Source organism: Orbicella faveolata, unplaced genomic scaffold (assembly GCF_042242905.1).
Source record: "Orbicella faveolata isolate gen_17 unplaced genomic scaffold, um_ofav_v1 contig_2, whole genome shotgun sequence".
Classification (NCBI taxonomy): domain Eukaryota; kingdom Metazoa; phylum Cnidaria; class Anthozoa; order Scleractinia; family Merulinidae; genus Orbicella; species Orbicella faveolata.
In genome coordinates, this window is record NW_028301547.1 from 12037025 (window position 1) to 12060000 (window position 22976).

At 38.1% G+C, this 22976-nt stretch overlaps 2 protein-coding genes across 3 annotated transcripts in view; both read right to left on the minus strand.

The window, feature by feature from the left end:
• LOC110046028 (DNA-dependent protein kinase catalytic subunit-like) overlaps positions 1-22976 on the minus strand; it is a 290155-nt gene that overhangs the window by 182136 nt on the left and 85043 nt on the right. For both annotated transcript variants that reach the window (XM_089289604.1, XM_089289605.1), the window contains 5 exons: positions 14985-15069; positions 10903-11071; positions 5173-5222; positions 3713-3829; positions 865-1005 (listed from right to left, as the gene is read on the minus strand). In XM_089289604.1, the coding sequence (XP_089145730.1) occupies positions 865-1005; positions 3713-3829; positions 5173-5222; positions 10903-11071; positions 14985-15069 (562 nt within the window). The remainder of the gene's footprint in view (positions 1-864; positions 1006-3712; positions 3830-5172; positions 5223-10902; positions 11072-14984; positions 15070-22976) is intronic.
• LOC149111982 (uncharacterized) overlaps positions 21940-22976 on the minus strand; it is a 3317-nt gene continuing 2280 nt past the window's right edge. Inside the window, exon 1 of the mRNA XM_089289616.1 lies at positions 21940-22976. This exon is cut by the window's right edge and continues 2280 nt beyond it. The gene's annotated coding sequence lies outside the window, so the exon portion shown is untranslated.

The window sequence follows — 22976 nt, forward strand, 5'->3', positions numbered from 1 at the left end:
TTAGCTCACTAACATCTCATTTTGCTCACCAAACTAGCGCGTCATTTTGCTCACCAAGCTACATGTAGCATGCTATTTTGCTCAATATCACATGGCATTGTTTCACAGGACACGATCCTTTATGTTTCACATGCAATGTAAACAAAAGAAAATTTCTGATTAACCATTCCAGTTGGCACACTGTTCGCACGCTAGTGCATGCCCATGCATTCACCTTTTTCCCCAAAATCCTGTGGAGGGTCACATATCCTGGTAATGATGTTTCCATTGGTGAACACGTGAGATTGTAATGGCTTAGTTCTTTCAATAGCTTATCACTCCTTACCAATAACAATAACAATAACATTTATTATTTGTATTGCGCCTTTTCTATAAAATATTCAAAAGCGCATCACAACAATAATTAATAACTAAAATTTTACAAATCTTCCTATCAAAATCATAAAAAATATTTACATTAAATGGGTAAAAGATAATTACAAATAAAGATATAGATATGCTAAGATAACTGAAATGATTCCTTAAATAAAAATGTCTTAATTAAAGTCTTAAAAGATTCTAAGTTCGTTGCTTCGCGCGCGGACCTTCGCAGCTTATTCCATAGGAAAGGAGCAGCTACCTGGAAAGCTCTGTCTCCCAAAGTTTTCTTGGCTTTCACACTTGGTCTTTCCAACAAACGACCATTGTCATTGCGCCTCAAATGGTAGGACGAAGGCTGTTGAATACTAATTAAATCTGAAAGGTACTTAGGTGATAGACCATGCAAAATTTTAAAAGTTATCAAGAGTATCTTATAATATATCCTGGCGCGCACTGGTAACCAATGTAATTCTGCGAGTAGAGGTGTTATATGACAGACATTACCTCAAGTGTTGATGATGAACCCTTCATAGAAGACAAATCCAGCTTATGAATCATACGAAGAATGGCCTTTACCATTTCATCATACACCATCCCATACATGGCTTCACGCTGTTCAAGTTTCTGTCCTAACAAGCTGACATCCTGAACAAAACACATAACACTACTTTCAATTACATCCACCTGTTTTACCATTTCAAAAGTTAGATATCAAAGCACCCACACTCTGTGCTGATTTTTGGCTGATGATTTTAAGGAATATAATTAAAAGGCCGTATGCAAGAACGTCCCCTAGATTTTTCGGCCATTTTTTAAAGTGCTCAAAACTAGCTGAATTTTGGCATGTGGGCTTTGTTTCACCTGAGAGACATTGCTCTGAAGTTTTCTTCACTGGGTTGCTTTTCGTTCTCGAGAAATAACGTATGCAAAAAAGGCACACAGGTTGGAAAAACCGAGTGGTTTATTACATACGCAATATCTCGAGAACAAAGCGAACTTTAGCGCAAAAACTATGGGACATTGCTTAACATACCTGAACGAAACTGCATGCGAAATTTCAAGGCAGCATTTTCGACAAAGTTCACTTTTGATTAAAATACCTGACGCCCTTTTCCCACCAAGTCCTTCAAATAAACGAAGCCGGGCCTTCGTTATGATAAACAGAGCCGATCCTTTGTTATAATAGCCAAGCCAAGCCTTTGTTATAAGTCGAAGTCTCGCCTCGGTTTATTATAACAAAGGATCGGCCCGCCGCAACCGCAAGGACTTTGATTTTACTTAGAAACCAGCAAAATGTCAATTTCACGCAACTTATATAAGCTCAAATTTGTTGATTTCAGGTCAAAAGTAGTTAAAATGTTGACTCATGTTAACGCATGACGGCAAGGATGTTGATTTCTCTTAGAAAGCAGCAAAATGTCAATTTCACGCAACGTAAAAGCTCAAAAATGTCGATTTTAGGTCAAAAAAGGTTTAAATGTTGATTTCATGTTAACCCGTGACGGGAAGGATGTTGATTTCACTTAGAAAACAGCAAAATGTTAATTTCACGCAACGTATAAGCTAAAAATTGTTAATATCAGGTCTAAATAGGTAAAAATGCTGATTTCACGTTAACGCGTGACGGCAAGGATTTGATTTCACTTAAAAAACAACAAAATGTTAATTTCACGCAACGTATAAGCTAAAAATTGTTAATTTCAGGTCTAAATAGGTAAAAATGCTGATTTCACGTTAACGTGTGACAGCAAGGATGTTGATTTCACTAAGAAAACAAAAATGTTGATTTAACGCAGCGTGTAAGCTCAAAAATGTTGATTTCAGGTCTAAATAGGTAAAAATGTTGATTTCACGTAACGCGTGACAGAAAGGACGTTGATTTCACTTAGAAAACAACAAAATGTTGATTTCCCACAACGTATAAGCTAAAAAATGTTGATTTCAGGTTTAAATAGGTAAATAATTATGGCGGCCGTAAAATAGTGTTAACATCTGGAACTTACTTTGGTTATCTAGGACAATGATTATCTGCACTGAACAAATAAACATCAAATAAGCACTTTTCCAAATACAGCAACGTCTTAAATGGCTAAAAATCTCGAGATAAATACATATTTTTCGACAAACGTGATCATAGCTTTATGTCACGCACTGGCTAACATTAACAAATTAACTCTTCTGTGCAACGTACGGGTCTCCATACATCTGCATGTCCGCTGATCCCAGAAGTTCAAAACACTACAAATCATGCTGATATGAAATAAAATCAACCCAACCTGGATCACAGATCTATGTTACAATCAATCGCTACTTGTTGGTCATTATTATCTTTGAATGAAAAAAGCCGAAACAATCTAGTTACCAGTTCGAGAAACGAGAGCAGAACGTGATCGCAATGCATACCAGGAAGGGTCTTTACACCTCGTGCGCGGGAAAACATGGCGGTCAATACAAGACAAATTTTATAAGTCAAAAACCAGTTCTTGCTTTCCAAACTTTGAGACTAGCAAGGCTTGGCAAATGGGCCACAACTCACAAGAGGGTATTTTTCTTGGGCAAGAACTGCTCTTGGACTTTGCTGCCTGGCTTGATCTGACTTCGAACGCCGATAACACGATTACGGTATATCAGCTGCCTTCAAAGTTTCAGAACACATTTTGATTCTTTAAAACGTGCTGATGACTTACGGGTTTATTGAGGCCTCATGATGCCTCTCAACCACCAGGCAGGCATACAAGGTACTTTAACACAATGCTTAAGATATTAGTTGACAGAGCTCTAATGCGGTGCATCTCGTTTTTGTTCGATGGTATTTCATTTGCTGCGATCGATTCTCGTGTTGTGTTCACGTCACAATAACCGATGTAAACAATCTGTTCCCAGATTTCCGCTCTATATACTATTTTCCTTTGACTTTAAGACAGCTAAGATTCAGTGGAATACACTATAAACAGTCTGCCTGTTTGCTGTTCAACAAAATAATGTTTCTTTTGGTTTTTGTTCAACAAAAGATCTCCAAAAGATGCCGCCTGGAAAACTGAGTTTTTTGCATATGAGAACGAAGAGCACCCCAGCCAAAAAAATTTCAGAGCAATGTTTCTCAGGTAAAACGAAGCCTACATGCCAAAATTCAGCTATTTTTGAGCACTTTCAAAATGGCCAAAAAATCTAGGGGACGTTCTCGCACACGGCCTTTCAATTATGTACAGTCTGCAAGGTTAATATGACAAAAAAAATAACTCAATAAGGACGTTAGCATTTTGCCTCTGTTACTTTGTATAATCATGATAAATTCTAGCATTTACCACAAAACCTGAAACAAAAATTTGCATATCAAAAGCAGATGTCATACCTTAAACTTGCTCTTCTCCAAGAGAAATTCCCACAGCTCCAAGTAATCTTTGTAAGATATCTTGGGAGTTGAAGTATCACTGATCTCTTTGTCCACTGATGCACCAATTTCATTTACCTTCAATGCATAACACAGTAATATCCCACATTCAATATATCAAAATTCTAACATGATACCAAGGCTTCCTCCTAACCTTCTACATGTACATCAGGTCTTGTTTTCTTTGTGTATAATGGAAAATAACAGCCAAAGGAATCTAAGAAAAGTTGAAACTTTGGCCAGAAAACCTCAGAGTCATGTCGAAATTTTGAGGTATAAAACTTGGGCTATTAGTAAAGTGAAGTTTTCTTCCCAACAACTTACTGCATGAGAACCATTTTTATTTTTAGAATAAGGAATGGAATTAACTTTAAGGAAATGTATTGAAAACATTAAGATTAATTACACATTAATCAAAGGTACCAAGAGAGTCTACAAAACAGCTGCTGACTACTTATCATGAAAACACAGACATTATTAAAAGGGATTATGAACTTGAAGCCTCCATTTTAAGCCTCTTTAAGCTCATTGTTTTGTGCACAATTGCCTTTATGAGTGGAATTCTTGTGACAGGAAATAAAATCCTGTAAATAAAAACATCATACTTAAAAATCAAAGTTGTCAACTAAAGGAATTTAACATTCAATATAAATTCAAAACATAATTTTGAAAATGGTTTATTCGTCAGAGCAATACTGTGAAGGTTCCTTTTTTAACAAGATGAAACTGTCTAAAATGCAAATGCAAGTAAATAATAAATTGTTCTCCAGCTTCCAACCCAACAAGTACTTTCCCTTCAACATATAAGTCCATGAGCAAAGTTCATTGTCTGTTCAATGATCTGCTCAAAGGCTTTAATTCACAAGTCTGTGTCTGTTTCAAGGAAGAATCTGACCAGGCATCCAATGACTTGGGTGTTGTCCCCTCATCAGTTGATGTCTGATTCACTGTTCATTTGAAAATAAAAGTTTGTTTGATGCTTCTCCCAGAACCATAGATCTAGTGTCAGGGGTTTCATTAAGGGCCAGGCACTGGGCTAATTGACCGAAAGTGAAGACGATTTTGCTGGCCTTGTTTGACCATTTAGAGGAAAGCTTTTCCTATGCAAAAGTTCATTCCAAAATGCTCTGCCTGTGAAAACCAGTTGCCCTCCAGCTGAAAATATTAATTAAACCCCTGTCTGGTGTTGCACAATTCAGAGCACACCAATCCCATACCGGGATGCCTATCTCTCACAGAGTGCTTCCTTGTACCGCTTGTAACTTAGCAGCTGTGATACAAGAACATCTCAGGGTCTTAACAACAGATGTCACATGACTGATAACAATATCCCACAAATTTTGCACAAAGCATTCACTTTAACATCCAAAACAAGGGCAGTTTATTTGCTACCTGAAAAGATATTTACTCTCTTTACATACCTCTTCTAAAGCAACTGGATGTGAACAGGTTCTTATTAGACCTTGGTATACTGCCAGGAAAAGAATTCAAACAATCATCCAAAAATACTGACAGCACAATTTTAACTTGCATTAAACCAACCTTGATACACAATATTACATAGAACAGTCTTACTATTTTTCAGGTTACTGTAGACCTTCAAGGGTCTATTTTGTCCAAAATTATTATTTAATCAAACTTAATTATTTACACCAAATTCAAAATTTTCCCAAAAAAGTGATTTTAAAAACTTAAAATGTGATCAAGTTATCCACAAAAACGTAAATTTTAAAAACGAGTCAATGAACCACAAACTGTGATAAGCCAGTTAAGATGTATCAACCCTTGAGTTGAGCAGTAACAATTTTTGCAGCAACTGATCTCATCTGCGGAGTCGTATTTCGCTTAACCCTTACATCTTGCAATTTCTCAGTTTACTTACCACAGTTGAAATGAAGTGTGTCGGTCAAGTGTGAGTGAAAAATAACTGTAATTTTGCAGATTTGATTGTAACTCATCCTTGTATTTGTTGTTGCGTTGCCGTTTCAACAGAAGGCGAGATTCAGTTGTAATGTTTATCTGTCTTGTGAAGCACCAATGCCATTTGAACGGTTGCTGCTACATGTATCTGTTCATGACATTTAAATTTGCATAACGTTCAAAACGAGAAATTTCACATACAAAGGTCACAGTTTTGTCAGAGAACCTTTCTTTGTTGACGTTTGCTTGGCAGATATTTGTTGTTTCTTTCACCTTTGCTACACAGAAATCAATGAACAAGATGCCCATCTCACCCCTGACAGCCACTTGTTCAGCTTCAACAGCGAGCTCCTCTATATAGGACCTCTTGTCTGACCTTGCACTCCTCTTCACTTCCTTATCCTTGTTTTTATAAGCCTTCTGGATTTGATCTTGCAGCCTTAGTGACTTAGTGTTCAGCAACTTGTTCTTGAGCTGTTTTCTTTCATTTATCTTCTGACATGTACCAGGTGTTAACCATTCTTTGATCTTGTTCTGTCTGTAGCCCACAACATGCTTTGCAGTTTCATAATAAATGTCTTTGATGGTATTCCATTTACTGTAGACGTCATAATCTTCTTCCTTAGTTGCAGTAGAAAGCATCTTAAAACAATTCCTCAGGTCCAGGAAAAACTCTTTGCTGGTGTTGTACACTTAAGTTTGGCGAAGTTTAGCTGTTTCCTGTATTGACCCTGTGGTATAGCTCTCCGACGCTTCAGTTTCATAGTTGCCATAACTAAGTAGTGACCACTATTTGCATCAGCGCCCCGGTAAGTGCTGATGTCTTGGAGGGATCTGCACCACTTGTTGTTGACAATGAAGTGGTCAATCTGGTTGAATGTTGTACCATCAGGGGACCTCCATGTGAGCTTATGAATGCTTTTGTCTTGGAAGATTGCACCGCTAATTACACAGTTGTTGTTTAAACAAAAGTCAACAAGGCGCTCACCATGTTCAGCTTCAACCTTTCAATTCATGCCCCCAATGATCATGAACATATTGTATTGAGGCACCTTGGATACGGCAAGTTGTAGCTGCTCATACCAGGTATCTTTGTCTTCCTCATCACCTTCAATAGTTGGTGCATAGCACTGTATAACTGTGAGTTTACAGTACTTTGACTGATTTACTGATTGGTTCCCATTCTAACAAGGTGCTTACTTTCTCCACTATTACAGCTACACCAAGGATGTGTGTCTGTATGTCTGGAATATAGGATTACTGATCCATCGTTGGTCACTCAGCATCCAGTCCCTGTAAAGCGGCATTCACTGATACCCAGAATGTATATCCTGTATCTCTTCATCTCTGTTATAACCTGGGCTGTCTTTGATGTCTTGTACATAGTGCGGACATTCCATGCTCCCATGCGGATCTTAGTTTTGGGCCCAAGTAGACTCTCTTTCCCACTCCTTGACTTCCTGTGGTAGGCTTTCATCAGAAGCAGGCATACTGCCGGTGGGTTGCTTTGAGTCAACTGGAGGGTCCATGGCAATAGTGTTACTTGCTGTTGTTTCTGTAACTGGGAGGTTTTTATGAGAAGGGGTAGCTAATCCCATTCTCAACCCCCAGCCTGGAGGGCCAGGTGAAAGAAACAGAGACATGCAAATATTGCAGTGGAAAACACTGAATCGGCAAGCAAAATTGTCCTGTGGTTGGCAAGAGACGCTTGGCCTGTCAAATTACGAATCATTTCCCATCTCAGGGTATGGCTAAGGCAAACATAAACATGGTTGAGACAGAGAGTGAAGGAGATGAGGAATACTGCCTCACACTCGAGTCAATGGATGAAAGTGAAATACTCAGCATCCATGCTGCAAGTGATCATGAGTATGCGGGAAAGCTGTTTGCTACTATAAGCCTTGGAAATTCAACAGTGAAGTTTCAGCTGGGGAGGTACTCATGTGGAGTTTGTAGTTGTCAACAGTGACAGGGCTGTACCAATCCTGGGAAACCAAAACATGCGGCAGATGGACGTGTTTAGAGTGCAACATCACAATGTGCTGTCAGTCAACACCAGTCAAGTTTGCCTCACTGCTGAAAAACTCCCAAAGGATTATTCTGATACCTTGGAGGGTACTGGAAAGTTGGAGAGTCAGCACAAGCTTGAAGTGGAAGAGGGTGCTACGCCAGTGGTTCATCTGCCAAGGAGAGTACCTTTAGTGCTCAAGGGTAAACTGAAAGAAGAACTGGATTGTCTTCAGAGCCTTGGTATCATAGAGAAAGTCACCACGTCTACCCCATGGGTTTCAAGTCTTGTAACTGTACAGAAACCTAATGGACAAATTCAAGTGGGCATTGACCCAAAGACCTGAAACAAGTGTTAAGGAGAAGCAACTAACTAACCCCGACCATAGACGGGGTATTTCCAGACCTTTCAAGGGCAAATGTTTTCTCAACTGTAGACACCAAAAATGGGTGCTGGCATGTTGAACATGACAATGACAGCTCATGCCTTACAACTTTCAATTCACCCATTGGATGACTTTGTTGGCATTGCCTTCCCTTTGGACTTTGCACACCTCCAGAGGAGTTTCAGCCGAGATTGAACCATGCCCTACAGAGCTCAAGGGGCATCCGCACCATTCAGGATGACTTCCTGATTTTCAGTGAATGCTCCACAGAACATCTGTGCTAACTAATGCAGAGGTGCCATGAGCAGAATATCAAGCTGAACAAGGACAAAGTGAAACTGCAGGGTGAAGAAGTTAACAACGGTCTTAAAACAGATCCAGCAAAGATCAAGGCTGTCTTAAAGATGCCAACCCCAACTGATGTGGCCAGTGTACACAGGTCGATTAGATTCACAAATTACCTGAGCAAGTTTCTACCCTGTCTCAGCGATGCATGTGAGACCCTCCAGAAACTCATGCTCCCTGACATAGGATGGTTCTGGACCAACCTTCATGATGGTGCAGTCCAACAAGTGAAACAGCTGGTTACCAATGTGCCAGTTCTAAAATATTTTGATTCAACAAAGGGCGTCACCCTGCAATGTGCCGTGTCAGACAAGGAACTTGGACAAGTCATGTCGCAAGATGGCCTCTTCATCATGTACTCAAGCCTCCTGCTGATGGATCCTGACACTGGCTATGCCACAGCTACATGTAAGGGAGACAAGGAACTGTGGAATTGGATCACAAACCATTAGAAGTGATTGTTAAGAAACCACTCCACTGAACACCAAAGAGACTCCAGCACATGCTCCTGAGAGTTCAAGCCTACTCCATCAACCTTGGCTATAGGAAGGGGTCCACCATGTACCTGGCTGATGCCCTGAGCCGGGCATATCTTCCCTAAAATGGAAGTCAAACAATTGCTCCAGAAGTCAAGAGCATCAACATGAAGCAGGATGCGTGCCTAAAACCATCTACTCTCCAGGAAATCAAACAGCACACATCAAAGGACGACAGCCTTCAAGAGCTAATCAAGGTTATCAAGGCAGGCTGGCCCGAGAGAAAGGGGGAACTTCCTCATCTCGTATTACCGCACTTTAGAATACGTGACAAGCTGAGTGTTGACGATGATGTGGTTGTCAGGAGAGAGATAAGTGGTTCCAAAATAGCTGCTTCAAAGACCTGATGTGTCACCTTCATTATGCGCATTCCGATGTCGTCAGCAGCCTTTTGTGAGCAAGAGAATGCATCTACTGGCCGAGAATGAGTAGTGAGATCCAGCAGTTCATTGAGACGTGTGATGTTGGCAGAGCCTGTGACAAGAGTCCAGCCTAAAGAGACGCTTATCCCACTAGAAGTCCCAGATAGACCTCAGGCCAAAGTTGGAATTTACCTGTTCAGTTACAGGAGTCGTCACTACCTCATCTGTGTGGGTTACTACTCCTCGTTTTGGGAGGTTGAAATGCATTTCTTGACTCTACCCTGAATCATAATCAATTCTAAATGAATTTTCTTTGACATTTCTTTCATTTGGCCATGCTTTGTTGAGACAGGACTTGCTATTTGATATTCAGATGTAGTGATATGCACATTGTGTAGATTCCTCAGTTTTTTGTTTTCGTTTTTTTATTGTTGTTCTTCAGTTCATTCAGTTTGGTGAAATGTTTATTGGTGAATTTCTTTAAAAGTTATTGTGTTGAGTACACTGTAGATGATTAAACGATTATATATTAAATAAGAACTTGTTACATTTGAGGATCATCTATTCCCCTATTATTTTGTTCTTATTTTTCATGAAATTTATCAAGAAAGTATCAGTCACCTCTTTTCTCCCTGAGCTTAACATTTACAACACTATAATTTATTAGGAGTTGATTAATAATAATAACTTTATTTCTATGCCAATTTAATACTAACAGAGGACACAAAAGAATAAGATGACTGTGAGAAGTACTTTTTACATGACAAAAAAGACATGCAATAAGAATCATAGAAGAAAAGTTACATACATAAAAATTGGTATGAATTAAGAAAACGTTATTTTTATAAAATGAATAAAAATGGTAAGGGCAGTAAATATTATCAACTCTTTTGCTAACTTCATTTCTAATTATACAAACTGACAAATGTATTGAAAATAGAATATCAGCTAGGAAGCAAGACAGCCTGACATATCACTTTAACATTATTATGGTGTAATGTTTTACCTCAAGGGAGTAATATGTAGCCTTTTTTCCTTTGCTCCCTCGAGCCAGTAATTTTAAATATAACTAAATCATTTTTTTCTTAACAGATGTAACAGCTTTTGAACTAAGCAGATTTTTAGTGGCAGAACTAGTTTGCTATAGTAGTAGGTAATGTGAGTAACACAGCTATCTAAGGTAAAAAGTAACTGTTCTAAGTAACACAAATTTTAGTCATAGATGGATAGATAGATAGATAAACTTTATTTAAACACGATAATAATTAAAGCTAAAAGCTTGTGGGGTCGTGTAATTAAATTTAACTTTGTTAAAAGTGTTGTTATGTGATTAAATAAATGTGTTGTTATTAAAAAAAATTATCAGGAGCAATATGCAGTAATGACAGTAAACAACACACTACGTGTACATTGATACATAAACAGTCAACCTCATCACCTGGGGGGCTAAAACATTAACAAAGCCTCACAGTGAGAAAAAGCAATATTAGTACTCATTTCTTTTTTAAAACATGATGAACAATGACCTCATCATGCCAACTGATGCATACTTAATCCTATCCGCTACTACCTTGGAGTATTAGATCAGTACATACCTACTTCTGAAAGAAAACGCCTTAGTACTGCACCCTTGGAAGAGAGGTTATAAAGCATCCTCACAAGGGACTTGCCACAGATAAATCTGGATTCCTTTGTCAATCTTGTGAGGTTGTTAAATAAAACCACAACCAGTCTCTCCAGGGAAGCGAGGATGGAGTCAGAAATCTGTAAATCAAATTTAACCCAGACATTCTAGTCTACTTAGACTACTTGTATTTAAAGTTGGTGGAAAACTCCTGCGTTCTGTTGGGATCATTAACCGTTTTTTAGTTCTTCAGTATAGTAAGACACACTAGTTGGGCTGGTCGAATTAGGGTTTTAAAAACCATTGTTAGGGTTACTGTATACCTTCAGGGGTGTCTTGGGTCCAAGCGATGTAGTATGTCCGGTTTAAGCTGTAAACACCTAAACCCCAATATCAAATTAAAGCTTATAGAGCTGGCTATCAAACTACAACAAAATTTGGAAACAAAATGAATAGCCAAATTTTTCAGGACCACTAAATGCGAGTACCCAAATCACCTTTCGATAGCTACATGTGAAAGCCAATTTTATTTTTCGCCAATTTATTTTTTCCTCGGTTTCAGAACTCAAAGCGAAAAAAGACATTTCTTAGTTTTACCATAATTATTCAATTGTAGTAAAAAGTTACAAAACATATTCAAAATAGGATTTAAAAACATGTGAAGTGATTACACAAAAATCGTGTTCAGAGAAAAAATATTTTGAAATAAAACAATTCATGGACAATTTTTGTTGTTTATAAGTTAAACTAGCTACTGTCCAAATTTGAGGGCAATCGAAAAAATTCCTTTTGAGATGTATGTAACTCTTTAAAATGTCTGCTTCAAGTGAAAAAATTGATTGGAGAAAACAGCACTAAAAAAATCTCTTGCTTTGTAAACAAACTCTGCCCACAAACACCTTCAACTGGGTTTGCAGATAACTGAGCCAATCAGCACTTGGAAAATTTCTTACCATTAAAGATGATTTCCAGTCTGTACTGGGCAGTCTCAGCACCCTAATGCTTATAAACATAAAATGTCTCACTCGATGGAATGTGAATCAATGTTATAAGTTACGAACCACATAACTTATCTTTGAGGCCTTTCAAATTCCTTTTCCAGCAGCCTCATTGATTTTTACAGCTGTGAAGTTGTTTGATCAAGTGATTTGAGAAAGAACGAAACATAAAGCTTCCCATCCATAAAGGAGGTTGACATGAAACTATGCATTTACTTCATGTATGTAGTTGCAAAATGTTCACATTTAGTGTTGTCTTACATGAAACAAAACAAACTCTCAAGAGTGCACAGTACGGACTGGAAATCATCTTTAATCTCTGGGGAAATTTACGCACAAATCTCAAAAAAAAACCCTTGTGTTCAGTTTATCTTGAAGCTGGTCTGGGAAAATGGGGAAGACAAAAAAGGATACGAATGCTAGAGTAGCGGGATGAAGAAAACAAAGGAATGTGCAGAGGAGTAATGTGCATGGATAATATTCCAATGGGTCTCAACAAGTCCGACAGTTCCTCGGTATCTGACTCATCAAGGAGTCTCTTTCAACATCACTGTTATCACTGTCAAGTTACCAAATTTTTACAGAACCTCTCTCTTCTCTTTACTTGACTTTTTTTGCCCGCTTGATACAATAGCTATAGCTTCATCTGCGAGGCCAACTTTCATTTCTTCACTCAATGATGTATTTTCATTTGTAATCTTCACTGTTTTCATTTTTTCCAACAGGTCCACAGAGTTTTCAGTGGTCCATGTTTACTTATAACTTAATAGAACTACACCTAATACGAAAAATACTTCATAGTCAGAACAACAATGCTGATCAACTGAGTAGCCAATTTGTGACATCTGTATAGGTAATATTCTCGCAGAAGTCTTTTTGGTTGTTTGCATGTACATTATAGGGCTGTCAATCAAAAGGGAAACTTTTGCTTCCAGCAATAATGTAAAACTTCCATTTCTCCACCAATATTTCGCGTTTTTCAAAATTTTCCTTCAGAAATTAGAGATTACTCTTCGACCATTACTTTGACCCAAAAATCCACATTGGAAGAAAATTGACAATTTGTCAGAGAAGGTATATGGTAACCTTTAACAACAAATTAGATAATTATAACTGCTGTTACAGACTATTTAAACACTATTTGCATACCAAACTCCCAAATTATGAAGAACCTTTCAAACTCTGCATAATTAAAGAGAACTTCAACTACCCTAATGAAATAACGTCAATTCTGTCTTTTGTAACCACAAAACCAATTCAAATTAACATCAGTTTCAAAATCCATTAAAAAGAGAAGACATTATTGAAGGTAAACACAATTACCTAACTTGTGACTTGAAACACCCAGACACATGAAAAACCGTATATATTAAATTTTAAAAGATGCCATGAAATCTGCAGAGTTTAGGAAGTTTCCTTGTCAGATTACCCTTTCCAATCCCTGAGACCCTTTTTGTTGACAAAACATCTGTTACAGAAAAACGTTTTGCCACTCTATGAGAAACATAAGTTTACCTCTTTGAACTGTGCAAGGAATCTGTTTCAAAACAAAAGAACCACTGTGCTGCCTCAAAGTCTAATGAGTCTCTAGTCTAATTAATTTAGGGTTTAGCTTGCCGCCATGAAGTCTTCATGAATATTTGAAGAGTTTCGATACCACAAACCTTTAAGAAAATCTCTGCTAAAAATTCCCGTTTTTAAGAATTGGCATTAATGCAAGACATTAAAATGCCACTGAAGATACTAAGAAAAGACATCCAAACATTTATATCAAGTTAAAGTTTCTGGACATGCCTCTAGATTGGCTTCTTGTTTGTTTATTCTGACCATGTGAACAAGAGTCACTGATTTGTCAGTTTAATTGCAACCACTTGTGCGTGGAAAACAAAAGTGTCAAGTTACCATTTGAAACTGACAAATAAAAATATCTTGTTACATTTACCTAAAACAAAAACAAATTTCACAACTCAGCAGTGTTATCATTCATTACTAGCCATTCATAATTTCTTTGGTTTTGACATAGAAAACCAATTCAAATGAGTTGAATTCCTCCACGACTTACATTGCTTGAAAGCCTGTCAAAGAGGCAAAGTTCTGGCTGGTTCTCATAAGATAACAAATGAGCCATGTACAAGTTCAAACTATGAAAACAATGATAAAACCCATGACTACTGACTCAAAAACAAACTATGATGCTGAGATGAACATCTTAAATGTTGAAAAATCAATTGTCGTAAACAGAACTTGGAAGATGAGGCAAACAACAAGAAATTGGATAAAGAGGATACTCAATGAAGCAACTTGACTAGTAAATATCTAAGCTTAACTCTTGTGTTAAAATAACCTGATTCTTTTATTTGATTTCACTGTCTTCAATAAGCCTACTTGTAAAGTACATTACGAAGCCTGAGTAAACACTCTTTGAACGTTTAGTTTAATCCCTAAAAGGTACGATGAGCACCCTGTCTCTTTTTATGTGAGAGTGCCCCCCCCCCCTCCCCCGGGAGTAAAAATAGCATCGAAAATGTCAGAATAAGGCCAATACAAGAATACCTGTTTCTAGAAAAGCTGTTTGTAGAAAAGCAAAGATGGCCATTCTAAAATCAGGATGAAATCTTCACAAACATGATTCATTGTTAAAAGCCACAATTTGATTGCTTGTTTATAGTAGCCCCAATCTGATTGGTGTGATATACATATATCTCTCACTCATCCACTCATAACATACATTTGTCAACTAAGAGGTATATTTTTTCCAAATAAAAAACACAATAAATATACTATAGAACCCATTGAACAAATAAATCAATACTTTGGTTAACTTTTAATCCTGGGTTAATGTTAACCAGCCTTAGAACAACTCGACCCTGGGAAAGCATGTGAGTGCTTATTTCAAATGTTTACTAATAGGAAGTTTGAAAACATTATACATTACGTGCAATGGAAATGAAATTTTAGGTTTAAACTAGTCAAAGAAAAAGCATTGAATCCAAATAACAAAATCCAAGAGAAGAAAACTATGTCAAAGAATATATATTTAGCTCCTTCTACAAACCTCATCCATCTCCTCAACAATGCAAGACAGGGCTTCTAAGAAGCTTGGAAGATGCTGAACTTTGTCCTCTACCAGTTCATCTTGTCTAGATAATAAGGAAGCAATTCTTACTAAAACATTAATATGTATAGACATACTTTTCCTAAAAAGTACCACAATATTTTTCAAAGGGCACGTTACACCCTGTATTCATCATGTATAACCTAAAAGTTGGGTTTAATAAGTATATTTAGGAAAATTTTAGCTAGGACTAGACTGTGCACATTTTTTTTCTGTTGTATTTGTAATCAGAAACTGTCAGTGCAGTATGTTTTCTTTGTAGTTGTAATCCGACACTGCCAGTAGTGTATTTTTTTTCTTTCTATTTCTAATCAGAAACTGCCAGTGGTTTATTTTGTACTCCCGCTTTGTAAGAATCTGGGCTTTGCAAGAATCTTGCCTTGTAAGAGTCTGGACAGGACTCACATCCTGGTTCAAAAGCAAGGTAGAGGTCACACAGGAGACAGAAAACCAGATCAGCCAACCAGAGGAATACATGGGAAAATTGCAGATTTAAGGGCACCAAATGTTTTAAATTTCCAAACTGGGTCATTGCGATCTCACTGCCCTAATGGTAAGCCCTCTCCAACACAGTGGGAAAAGAGAAAACAAATCCATGGCTATGTCCACAAAACAAGACTCAGAGGAGCAAATATCCAGTGATAAAAAAGATGGTTTCCTTGGGTCAATTTTTAGTTTGAAGAGTGCATGTTGTTTTGAATGACAGGATTGAGATATTTGTACATCTGCGGTAAGATTGAACATATTGATTATCCATGATTTTCTGACGGAGTTCAATACTAAAGCGGTGGCATCTACAGAGAATAATACATGGGCGCGCATAGATATGGAATTTCTCTTCGAGTGTTCAACCCAATATCTCACAAGCGAGCGCGGTGAACAAGTGAGATATAAAGTTGAACACAAGGAGAAATTGCATATCTACAAGAAGCCATGTATTACTTTGTTTATTATATGAATATACTAATGACAATCTTTTGACGATTTTCCGAAGATTTCCAAACACTTTCCGAAGATTTCCAGATTCTTCAAAAGTTGTCTGAAGGCCACACAAACATTTCCGCACATTTTCCGAAGATTTCCGAGGAAGATCCGATGATTTTTCAATCATACAGCCACACATTTAAGTACAGTTTTGGGGATTTATTATGTAACCATAGCAATGGTGATATTTTCACATGTGAAAATAACATAATAACATATTATTTTCACATGTGAAAATATCATGTTTTCACCCAAAAGCTCACCTAGCTGGTATTTCACTGGTGTTTATATATAATAAATTAGGAAATTACAGTAATATTATTGCAAATGATATTTTATAATAATTCACTCTACGCTTTCACTGGTATGCTGCCAAATATTGCACAGCAAGTTTTAGTTGGCAAGGAGCACAATGGCCAAAAGTTGACCCTGCCATTGCTCATTGTTTGGGATTAAAAGAATGTTCCTCCCCTTCAAAAACTTGCTCAAGAAAACATTGCCAGATAGCTGGACTTAGCAAGGGCCTCTTTACACAACCTCGGGTTACTTTTTCATCATCATGACAGGTAACCTTTTTGCTTCCAAATGGCATTTACATGAAAGCAGTTGTCAAACTTAGTCAGCCTCCCATGCCTGGGTAAAGTTTGAAGCAAACCACATGCTATTGGAGACTAACAACCGTGGTTTGTGTTACATATTCGTGTTGTAAGTGTTTATTTTAAGCAATCTCCGTCATGACTCAACCGGGGCTAAAAATCAACCTGGGTTGTGTAAAGAGGCCCTCAATGGCAAACACTGTTCATGGGCACTCCACAGGACAATTTTAGTGCCTTAAGGTATTCAATCTGTTTGTTGTTATCTCACTCCACCACAAATTGCCCATTTGACAGGGAGAAGTTCTTACAGTCTAGGCAGATAATTGTCATTCATGCTCTCCCTAGTAGGTAGGCTTTTTAAACTAAGCCTACACCAACACAAGTCACCAACTGCTTCAAGCACTTGCACCAGATACATTGTGTATTCCAAAGTTTATTACTGTGCAAATTTTGTTCCAAATGACAATTATACAAGGGCCGCGAAGCGGCCTGAAGTTAACTCAAATTATGTGAACAGATGAAGTGAGAAATATACGAGACAACAGATGGTAGGAATTTCCCAGTTAGTGCTTCAAACCACTTTTTAACGCCAACAGAAGGGCGAACCCCCCTAAAGAAAACAATACTAGGGGTCTGGGTATACCCACAAGGCCCTGGGACCTAGATCTCGTGGTCCCATGATGCTTTGGTGGCTTTTTGACGCCATGGATTAGACAGGCAAAAGAGAGACCCCATAGAAGGGAGGGAAGAAGGGTGGGAAGCTCATATATTTCTCACTTCATCTGTTCACATAATTTGAATTAACTTCAGGTCACTTTGCAGCCCTAGCATAATTCTCATTATATTTCACAGACTCCATTTGAAATATATGAGACAACAAATGGTAGATTTTAACGCTGCTACTAAGAGCAATAAAAAAGCTATGGCTCCACATAACAAAACATTTCAATTACATATATAATATATATAATATAAAGTGTTAAATTTGATTTTCGTAAAACAGTGCTCAATACATCAGAGTAGAGCGAAGTATATAATGTGGGAGGAAAAACACAAATAAACTACAAGTTCATCCCTACAAGCCTGTTTCATGGTTGCCCACTCATCAGGGGATTTAATGAGAATACTCTTTACCACCGTTTATATACAATATAATTTACATAATATATGCAGCGCGAAATTTAACGGGTTAGTTGTTTCGTAGGAGGGCTTTGTTTCTGTGGCGGCAAGATGATACGAGTTCATTACGTTTGTTAAGTGTTGATAGCTCGGGTTGGCAGATGGTAAGGAATTTTTCTTTAAGGCAAAGGTTACATCTTTTCCTTGAGCTGTTATACGGCAAGTGTGATGAGAGAATGCGCCAGGAAATAAAGTGTTCGATGTTATTGTCTTTGAGGGTCCAGATGTGCTTGCTGAGTTCGGTCGAGTTTCTGTGTTTAGCGTGGCGGAACGATGCGGTGTGGTTTCTGTATCTAGTTTTTAAGTCGCTCTCTGTGAGTCCAATGTACGTTTCTGCCGTGTTGTTGTCTTTCATGTTACGGTGGCTTGGTAAATTACAGATGATTGTAGGCAGTTTCCGTCGAGCGGGCATGCGTTATTTTGTCGGCAGTTACATGACTTTTTGTTGTTGATGGTAGCGGCGGCGGTGTCATCAGTCGGCATAGATGCAGTTAGGATGCGTTTGTTATGGCTGTCGATTATTTGTTTTGTGTTGTTCATGCAGCTGTAGCTGATCTTAATGGTGTTTCGGTTAAAGATCTTTCTTAGCTTGTGATCTTTCGGAAAGTGCTTATCTATTAGGGCGAGGAATTTGTGTCCGATGTTGGTGCTGGTGTTCTTGCTAAAAGGAGGGTTGTACCACAGGATGTTATTACATTGTCGGTTTCTCCGTTTGTGTGTGTTGGCTGGTTCGTACTGTAGTGTGTAGTGGTATCCACTTTCGTCGAGTGCTTTCTGGTATGGAGGGGTGGCTTGGTCAAAGGATGCTTTGTCGGATGATAGCGACGACAGTCGTTTGTCGATGCCCGCGGGAATGTTTTTAGTGGTGATCGGCGGGTGGTTGCTCTCGCGGTGGACGTATTGCAGTGAAGTGTTTGGCTTTGTAAATGGCTGATAAGTGTTTCGGCTAAGGTTGAATGTGACGTCTAGGAAGTTGATTACTTGTTTGTTAGCTTCTATGGTGATGCGTAGTCCGTTATTGTTAAAGATGCGGCATATCTCTTTCTTGATGTTCTCTGTGTCCCTAGGTGTGGCGTTAGTGATGGCTAGTCCGTCTCGGTAAAGTCCTACGTTTATATTAAGGTGCTGGAGTTGGGAGAGGAGAAAGTTTCCCACAAGTTCGCATATTTCAGGACTCACAGAGAGCAACTTCAAAACTAGATACAGAAACCACACCGCATCATTCCGCCACGCTAAACACAGAAACTCGACCGAACTCAGCAAGCACATCTGGACCCTCAAAGACAATAACATCGAACACTTTATTTCCTGGCGCATTCTCTCATCACACTCGCCGTATAACAGCTCAAGCAAAAGATGTAACCTTTGCCTTAAAGAAAAATTCCTTATCATCTGCCAACCCGAGCTATCAACACTTAACAAACGTAATGAACTCGTATCATCTTGCCGCCACAGAAACAAAGCCCTCCTACGAAACAACTAACCCGTTAAATTTCACGCTGCATATATTATGTAAATTATATTGTATATAAACGGTGGTAAAGAGTATTCTCATTAAATCCCCTGATGAGTGGGCAACCACGAAACAGGCTTGTAGGGATGAACTTGTAGTTTATTTCTGTTTTTCCTCCCACATTATATATATAATATATATATATTATATTATATTATATTAGAAGACAGTCCAATCAACTGAAGATACGACTTGGCATTTTATTACTAACTAGTTTCGTACCGCACAACCTGTGCAGCACTCATCAGATAAAATTGCCAAAAGTAAAGATTACAACATTACGCTGGTATTTAGGGATGCCGGATGAATAGAAAAGTATAAAATTACAACGGTTATAACTGGAACAATGTGAGAATACTAAAAAAGTTTAAAATAACAACGGTTTCTGTGAACAATAAATACTTAGAATATGCGTGACAATAGGAGTTTTCAAATCTAAAATAAACAGTTGCTATTACGTGACAGCTTTCGAATTTTTAAGTAGGAATTTGTTTGCGTGTCGACAAGAGGTTGTTAGTTCATTTCGTTTATTCACAGAAGCAAGGTCTGGTCTGCAGATTATGAAATACTTCTCATACTTTGGTATAATCCCCCGTACAGCAAAAACGTTGCCACCAATGTCGGACGGACTTTCCTAAAGATCCTCGACGAAGAGTTCCCAAAGGGCCACGTGCTGTACAAGATCTTTAACCGCAACACGGTGAAGATCAGCTACAGCTGCATACCCAACCTAAAACAAAACATCGACGGCCACAATAAGTCAACACTTCAAAAGAAGATTGTGCCATCAAAAGCATGCAATTGTAGGAAACCAGCCGACTGTCCTTTAGCTGGTAATTGTCTAAAGCAATCAGTGGTGTACCAAGCGACTGTGGCGATAAAGGACAACAGGCCTGATCAGACCTACGTGGGACTTACTGAAAACTCCTTCAAGACTAGATTCACCAACCACAAAGCTTCTTTTAATCACCCGAATAAGAAACACAATACCGAACTTAGCAAACATATTTGGCAGTTAAAGGACGCCAAAATAAATTTTCAAATCACTTAGAAGATCCTGAAACAAGCTGCCCCATACAATCCAGCTTCGAATCGCTGCAACTTGTGCCTGTATGAAAAGTATTTCATAATCCGCAGACCTGACCTCGCTTCTCTGAATAAACAAAATGAACTAATAACCTCTTGTAGACACGCAAACAAATTCCTACTTAAAAATTCGAAAGCTGTCACGTAATAGCAACTGTTTATTTTAGATTTGAAAACTCCTATTGTCACACATATTCTAAGTATTTATTGTTCACAGAAACCGTTGTTATTTTAAACTTTTTTAGTATTCTCACATTGTTCCAGTTATAACCGTTGTAATTTTATACTTTTCTATTCATCCGGCGTCCCTAAATACCAGCGTAACGTTGTAATCTTTACTTTTGGCAATTTTATCTGATGAGTGCTGCACAGGTCGTGCGGTACGAAACTAGTTAGTAACAAAATGCCAAGTTGTATCTTCAGTTGATTGGACTGTCTTCTAATATTTATGCTCTAGGTTTTCTATTGAGCACTCTGACAGCAGTTCTGCAAATGAAATAATATTATATATATATTATATATATATTGAAAATAGAAAAAAACTACATTTTCATCCCGACAAGCCTGTTTTGTGATCGCTCACTCTTCAGGGGATTTTAATGATAAGAATATTCAAAACCATCGGTTAAATACTATAAAAGTTACATAATTACTGTTGCAGAAAATTTAAATGTTTAAATGTTTAGTTGTTATGTAGTAACGCTTTGTTTCTGTGGCGGCAAGACGATACAAGTTTGTTACGTTTGTTGAGTGATGATAGATCAGGTCGACAGATAATTAAAAATTTCTCTTTGAGACAGAGATTACATCTTTTACTTGAGCCATTGTAGGACGAGCTAGATGAAATGATACGCCATGAAATAGAGTGGTCAATGTTGCTGTCTTTAAGAGTCCAGACGTGTTTGCTGAGTTCGGTAGAGTTCCTGTGTTTTGCGTGACGGAATGATGCAGTGTGGTTTCTGTATCTTGTCTCGAAGTCTTTTTCTGTTAGTCGGATGCATGTTTCTGAAGTGTTATTGTCATTGCGCGTGACGGTGGCTTGGTAGATGACTGATGATTGAAGGCAGTTTCTGTTAAGTGGGCATGTGATCTTTTGTCAGCAGTTGCACAATTTCTTGTCAACAGGGTTACTTAAAGACAGCAACATTGACCACTCTATTTCATGGCGTATCATTTCATCTAGCTCGTCCTACAACAGTTCAAGTAAAAGATGTAATCTCTGTCTCAAAGAGAAATTTTTAATTATCTGTCGACCTGATCTATCATCACTCAACAAACATAACAAACTTGTATCGTCTTGCCGCCACAGAAACAAAGCGTTACTACGTAACAACTAAACATTTAAACATTTAAATTTTCTGCAACAGTAATTATGTAACTTTTATAGTATTTAACCGATGGTTTTGAATATTCTTATCATTAAAATCCCCTGAAGAGTGAGCAATCATGAAACAGGCTTGTCAGGATGAAAGTGTAGTTTTTTTCTATTTTCAATATATATATTGCGCTCTTCTTTAATGTATCGAGCACTGTACTACAGAAAAATCGAAACACAGACTTCCTATATATATATATTATATATAAATCAGAACTCAACACGAGAATAGCTGAGGTTACATGTAGATCTACTGTGAGGATAAGAACCCAGTAGCAAAGTCTGAATTAAACAACGGCTTATAGTAAAATGTTCTGAAAGTTGAAGCAGAAGACCAGTCGGCCATTGACATGATAGTCGACAGCGGGACAAATGCATTGACAGCTCCTGTCATAGATGCACCACCCACAGAGTGAGCTTTAAAAATTTGACTGTCTATTCCTGCTGCACTCATAAATGAAATAAACAACTTATCGGGAAGAGAAGACGGGATAATGGGTCGAACGTGTCTGGATAATTTTAGATATTGTCTAAACATTCCACTGGACAGAGCTTCTTGTCTCGGTCAAAGCAGGTAAAAAATGCTTCCACTGGTTTATCTGCACTGCCAGTTTTTCTAGGGACAGTGAGTTTGAAAGACACCCCTTCTGGAAGGACGCTGCAATGTCTGAGATCCAGGGAACCCAAGGTGGAAATCCATTCAGGACAGGTTAATGCAAACAGGGTGACTAACTTCATTGAGCTAACTTTAAGTGATAGGGTGCTGTTTTTCCCCAAAGAAATCATGTATTTAATCATAACATCAACACTCCAGGTATGGGAATACCTGGGCTTTGGAGGACGTTTATTGAGAAATCCTCTAAGGAGCCTAGTAACATAAGGATGCTGACCCACTGAAAAACCATCTACCTTTGGATGAGTTAACGAAATAGCAGAACGAAGGACGTTAAGTGATCGGTATGCTAAGCCTTCGTTAAAGACTTCTGTCAAGAAAATTAGAATGTCACTTAAAGATGACAAAAGAGGATCAATTTGCCATCCAGAACACCAGCGGCACCAACGCTTCCAACTAGACTCATAGGTTTTGTGTGTGGAGGTACAAGTTGCTGTGATGAGTAGATCAGCAACGTTTGCTGGAAAGCCCTCAGCTTGGAAACGTTGGTAGAGATGTGAAATACCAACAAGTGAAGGCGAGGATA